General features: G+C 32.7%; 1 protein-coding gene across 1 annotated transcript; it reads right to left on the reverse strand.

Annotated features, from left to right (window-relative positions):
* Positions 1-427: 427 nt before the first annotated feature.
* LOC133307656 (exocyst complex component EXO70C1-like) lies at positions 428-2,299 on the reverse strand. Its single transcript, XM_061508207.1, has one exon. The coding sequence runs from the start codon at positions 2,297-2,299 to the stop codon at positions 428-430; it is 1,872 nt and encodes a 623-aa protein (XP_061364191.1).
* Between the last annotated feature and the right edge of the window lie 4,053 nt (positions 2,300-6,352).

The raw sequence follows: 6,352 nt of genomic DNA on the forward strand, positions 1-6,352 counted from the left end.
AGTCAAAATTGATAGTATAACTTATACTATTGTAAAATAATCTTTCTGTATTCGAAGTTACTTGATTAATGCTATTTTTATAAATAAATAAATAAACAAAATTTGAGCCTAAAACTTATTAAGTGAATGAGGGTTGGAACTTCTAGTAGAATCTTCCTCCCACGCTAGTGGTGAGTTGTGTTTGATTTCCAAATTTTCTTGTTTGGTAAATCATATGTTGTGTCAGTTTAAATCCTCAATGAAATTAGTTATTTTTCCTGGTGTTGCATAGGACGTTCCTCACCCCATCTAAACTTTTGTATACCAAAAAAAGAGAGAGGAGACGTTATGATTACGGGAATGGAGAGGTGAAATAGCAACGTACGTGGGTGATGGTTGATAATTTCTACAAAATTAAGTGAGGCCTATATGATATATCAGTATCATATCAGGTTCTCCTTCGGGCCATGGAGGTAGCATTTCCATCAAAGAAATCGTCAATCAAAATCTCAATGTCCTCGGGATGATACTTGATATACTTGTCAACATGTCTACCTAATTCAAGATGGTGTTTGAATCTTCCAAGAAAGGAGCGGTAGGCAGGGATGACCAAAGCAGATATTGAAACCCTGAGTTCGGACTGAAGTTGCTCGTCACTCACCATCCAAGTACTCTGCGTCCTGTGTATCTCTTCAAACATGGCATTGAAGCTCTTAAACCACTCCTTGAGAACCTGTTTTGAAACCTTGTTCCCACTACCCTCCGGGTTAAGGCACCGCAGCACCTTACTCCACGTCTCCCTCTGATAATTCTTATGGTACAATCTCAGTCCCGATTGCCTCCTCCTGCACCAATTGTCACCCATGGATTCGTGAAGCTCCGCGCACCCTTTGATCTTCTGCACCATGTATCTCCCATTGTTCATTAGAAAAACATACCGCAAAGCTGGATCCCTATATAGCTTTGACTTCTTTTCAACATTTGCATCCAAAATGTTCATGATTGTCATTAACTGAACCGCAAAAGGTGAATTCTTGGGCGTCCCATCATCCTCTATGTTTTCGTTTTGTAGTATCTGAGTCCGAATCATCCTCATTCCCTCAACATTAAGGCATTGCTGAAACACATGCTCCAACGTATCTTTATACTCGCATGCATACTTGAGATAATTCATGACATAACGAGTCAACGGATGAACAGCACCGTTGGGGACAGGAACCCTTTCATTATCACTCTTGATGGAGTTTTCCAAATCAGAGAACATGGCAACGACAACCTCTACAATCCTATCCTTTGTTGTTGCTGTCTCGTATGCTAACTCCTCCACATCAATAACGCCAACCTCCACTTCCCTCAGGGTCTCGTACATATCTAGGAACTTGAATAGTTTCTCCGCTGATGGTTTCGTTAAAGCCACACCTTGTGCGAAAGTCAGAAAATGGATGATGACGGCCCGTGCAATATCACTGAACAGAGTCTGAGATATGGAGGGTTGATTCGGGAACACGGATTCATACAGCCTTCGCTCGGCGTTGAAGAGCACCGTGGTGCAATGTCGAACCACTTTGTTCCACGTCATAATTTCTCCTTCCAGCGATTCCCATTGCATTCGATGAATGTCTTCCATTGTTACATTTGCGTATCCAAAGCTTTGCAACACAGTTTTGAAAGCGCTTCGTCTGAAATGGGCAAAAGCCATGCAACACTCTGTTTGATAACCGGAGAGGATCATGGCGGTGGCGATCTTGTTCAAAATGGAAAGTTTTTCTTTAGAGAAAGATGGGAAGTCTTCATTCTGATCATGATCGTTGAAAGAGGCGGCAGGGGACTCGCTATGAATATTGGCACACAAATCGGAGTCCTGAAGAGAACCAAAGGAGGATGACTTGTTGTGTGTTTTGGATTGATGTTTGTGTTTGGGATCTTGCAGAAGAGCGCAGAGGTCTTTCTCCAAGAAAGACATTGCTTTTTGTAGGACGGAGCTAGTTTTGTCCAAGGCAGAGGAACAACTCAAAGTGGTGCAGAGCTTGGAGATTCGATCCACAGCATCTAGAAAGGACTTTTCATCCTCTGGGTCATGCCCAAACTTACTTATAGTCATGTGTCTCCCCATGTTGATGTTGATGTTGTATTTATCCACCATAGAATCCAACAAATTGGATAACAAAAGAACACAATCGGGAACTACTTCCCTGACCATAGGAGTGGCGGCGTTGTTGTTGTCGAGAAAACGATCCACCTCCTCCAGAACCTGTGGGAGGGCCTCCTTTCCAACATTACTACTATTATTTCTTGATGAGAAGCTGGAGGACTTATCCATCTACCTACCTAACGATTTCGGTCTTGCATGTGTTGTTATTCTAATCTAATTCATTCATTCATTCATTCAATCAATCAATCAATCAAAGAGATGAAGAAATTCATGATTCATTTTTCATTTCCTTATTTTCAATGCTCACCTCCCCATTTGTTTTGTTTTGTTTTATTTGTCTATCCTCTACATGTATGTTTCTTTTCTTTGGCTTTACTTTCTAGCTATTTAGGTGGAGATCACACACCATATTTTGACCGTTGACCCAAATGTGAAGGCATTCCAATCTTTTTGAGCAATTTATATCCATCAATTTCCATCTTAACCGCACATTCTTTGGAGTAACAAAAACATGGATAAAACTAAGAAAGAAATGCAAGAAAGAAAGAAACACGTGGATGAATTACTGTTTCTTTTATTTCATATTATCCAATAAAAAAGAATACATATTTTCTTTTTTGCCCTTCCTTTTATTTAAGAGAGAAAAGATGAAAAATTGGTTGAATATAAAAAAAATATTTTCCCTTCAAATCCTTTCCTTTCCAATTAAAATACTTTTTTCAATTTTTTTTCCTTTTTCGATAAAAAACTTCGTATGTCCAAACAAACTCTAATAGGAGTCAATAATGGCCAACAAAGAAGATCTCACACACATTTTCTTGCTTTGTAATAGAATTTAAGAAATTTCTCCATCAAAAGCTCTTTTCGCTGGCTTTGTTTGCATATAACTAGGATCTTAAGTTAGTGTGTCTGGCAGGTTGCTCGTAATTTATTTCTTTTTATTTTACAAATTACGGATATCTTTCATGAAAAGCAATTCTATTCGAATCGGGAACATTCACATCATGGCGAGGATAACTCTCCGAAAAGAAATTTTTTACATTCACAAAAACTTAAACCCAATAACTTACTTAAGCGGAATCAAGCACTTAAATCAACCCCCTTTGGCTACCTAATTCATTTCATAGTTCATCATACCATGGTTTCAAATTTTTCATTTAGTGAGTTCAGGAACATCACATAACAGTAGAAGTGTTTCGTTTAATATAATCTCCCTCTTCTAAATTTCAATTAGATAAAAGCACACGATAGTACAAAACAATTATGCCTCACGCTAGCCCATAAATAAAGAATGTCCCTCATGGGGATCTTCACCATATACCAGCTTCATACTTGTATAGTTGAACTAGTATAGAGCCTAAATCTAGATAAACTCTACTAGCTAGACCTGTTGAATATGTTACCTAATCTCTAACTCCTTGCCCACAACTACAAGAAGAGTTTAACCCAGGACTTCGTGTATGATAAGCTTTGCAATAGATGAAGTTCCATTTTCCCATTTTATTAACTTGAAACCTCACGCTCACGCCTTCACATTCTCCTTATAAGAAGCCCAAGTTTAGCACACCCGTAATATCTATTGTATTTGAAGCTCGCATTCTTCATTGCTGAAGATACGCTGACATTAGTGTACCAAAATATATATATATATATATATATATATATATATATATATATATATATATGCTGACATTTTGTTCGTTGATCTATGTTAATTTTCAAGTCTACAAAGCATTACTCAATTTTTTAACTTGCATTTTTTGCCATCGTTTTTTTATTAGAGTTTTCATATTTTTAGTTGGGCTAGATTGCGTACGTAAAACCCAAGACCAATCTGCTATAAATTTCATGTTATGGTTTGACTAAAATTAGATTAAAGTCGTAAGTTTCTTAAAAAAACTTACTAAGAAAGAAGAGCACATCAGCACATCTCACTGAAGTTGCTAAAACACATGCATTATGTTTGCTTAAAACAATACAAATATATTTCTCCTCTCTCTCTCTTTTCTTTAAAAAAAAATACATATATAGTGACTAGCAATAGTATTTGATATAGGATAACTAGATATGTTGACTTATGTTACTTTAAGCTTGGGAGTTGATTTTAGAAAGGGAAGAAAATGAAATGGAGGATTTTAGTAAATCCTTCTTTTGTTTGTGAGTTTAAAAAGATAAGGGGATGTATTAAAAAAAAAAAAAAAAGATGAGGGGAAGAAATTGGAGATTTTTACTAAACTTTTCAAAACTCTCATTCTTCCTAAAATTAAAGTTCTTCCAATTTGGGGGGTTTGAGGGGGGAAATATTTAAATTTACTTATTTACCCTTAGCATTAAAATGTGAAAACTACGTAAATGTGAATCATTTTTAAATGTGAAGCTATTAAAAAAGTCTTTAATACCGACATAATTTATAGACGGAAAAAATTTCATCGAAAATAATGACAAAATATTTGACAAAAATCATATTACGACGAAAATAGAGACGAAATTTTTTTTCGTCAAAACTAGAGATGGAACAAGATTTTGTCATAATCACCGATATAAATTTTTGAGGGAAAAAAAATTCAGTCAAATTTATTGATTGAATCTAAATTTCGTCGAAACTTTTGACAGAAACATTTTCGTCAAACTTTCCAACGAAAAATAATTTTGACGAAACATATTTCCATAAAAAAAATTTGACAGGAAATAATTTCGTCAAATTTTTTTACGAAAAATATTTTCGTCAAATTTTTCGACAAAAAATAATCCCATCAAAACTTTCAATGAGATGCATTTATAGCGAAAATTTTGACAAAAAATATTTACGTAAATTTTTTTGATGAAAATAAATATAAAGTATTAAATATGGAGAATTATAACCATATAAAGATGGAAATAAATATAACCGTTAGATTAACATAATCGATCTAACGGTGAAATTGATTGGTAATAACATTAGTAGTAACACTAGTTGTTGTTACAATATCCTTTCCCTACTTTAATTACTAAAAAAATTATTAATTTTTTTATGCATGTGATATTCATGAGTTTAACCTAACCTTAAAAAAATAACGATCCAACTCATCTGGCAGCTCTTATGAGTGGGTTGAGTTGAATTAATTTTGATAACCTATGAGTATACTTCAAATCCATTTCAACTTAAATCATAATTATCATTAATTTGAATTATTAAATAAAGAAAGTAGTAGACGTTTTATATGTTTTCAAAATATTAAATACATTTACTTTTTATTAAATAATTCCAAATTTTCTAAACTAATTATTATAATAACCTTCTACTTTTTCGTTTAATATTTTTTATAAGCACTAAGAGAAATATTTAAAAATAATAATAACATTGTTCTCTTTTAGTTAATATTTATTTATGAAGCATTATAATGATTATTACAATGATGATAAGGATATAGCATTACTCTTTTGTTATTTGTGTCTACGTCTTGATAAAGAATTTTGGTATATTCATTCCTCCATATTATCTCTTTTAATAAATTTTTTAATACTTAATAAAAAATATTAAATACATATTTTTAATAATTAAGAATGTTAGTATAAAGAATTAAACAGAGTTTGGAAGGTGTGGTGTCACGCAGAGACCGTGATCGTGTGAGCAAACTTTTAGTATATTCGGTGTATCAAACATAGTGTACCCTTTTATTAAAACAGGTAAAAAGAAATTAACTTTAATCCTTGTTTTTTTTTTTTTTGGGTATCGTATCCTTGTTTTTATTTATATTCTCCTTTATGTCACTTTGAACTTTTTCCATTTATTAAACTTGGTAAACTCGTAATATTAAAAAATTTCCATTTCCAAGTAAACTCAAAGGCCCTTGCAATAAGTCTTAAGTGTATCCTTCCTTCGTGTCTAAAGGGGTGTTTTGGATTAAAATTTTAAAAGATTTTTTTGAGATAAAAAAATCTTATAAATTTTAAAAAACTACTTAGAATTGGAGAGGTTTTAAAGATTTTTTTAAAAAATTGTTTTTACATTCAAGATTTCATAAGATTGAATTTTAAAATATTTTAATAAAATTTATAAAATTTGAAAGAACAATATGGATTTATAAGATTTTAAAAAACCATATGAATTTTTAACAAACATTCGAAATTACAGTAGTCAATAAAAGAAATAACAAAGAAATGTAATAATGTCATTTAATATCAGAGTTGTGCACATATGATTATAAGACCCAATTTTTTTTATTTATTAAAATAATTATA

The sequence above is a fragment of the Gastrolobium bilobum genome, unplaced genomic scaffold (assembly GCF_033153095.1).
Source record: "Gastrolobium bilobum isolate Gb01-03AN ecotype WA unplaced genomic scaffold, APGP_CSIRO_Gbil_v1 utg11686, whole genome shotgun sequence".
In the NCBI taxonomy this organism is placed as follows: Eukaryota; Viridiplantae; Streptophyta; class Magnoliopsida; order Fabales; family Fabaceae; genus Gastrolobium; species Gastrolobium bilobum.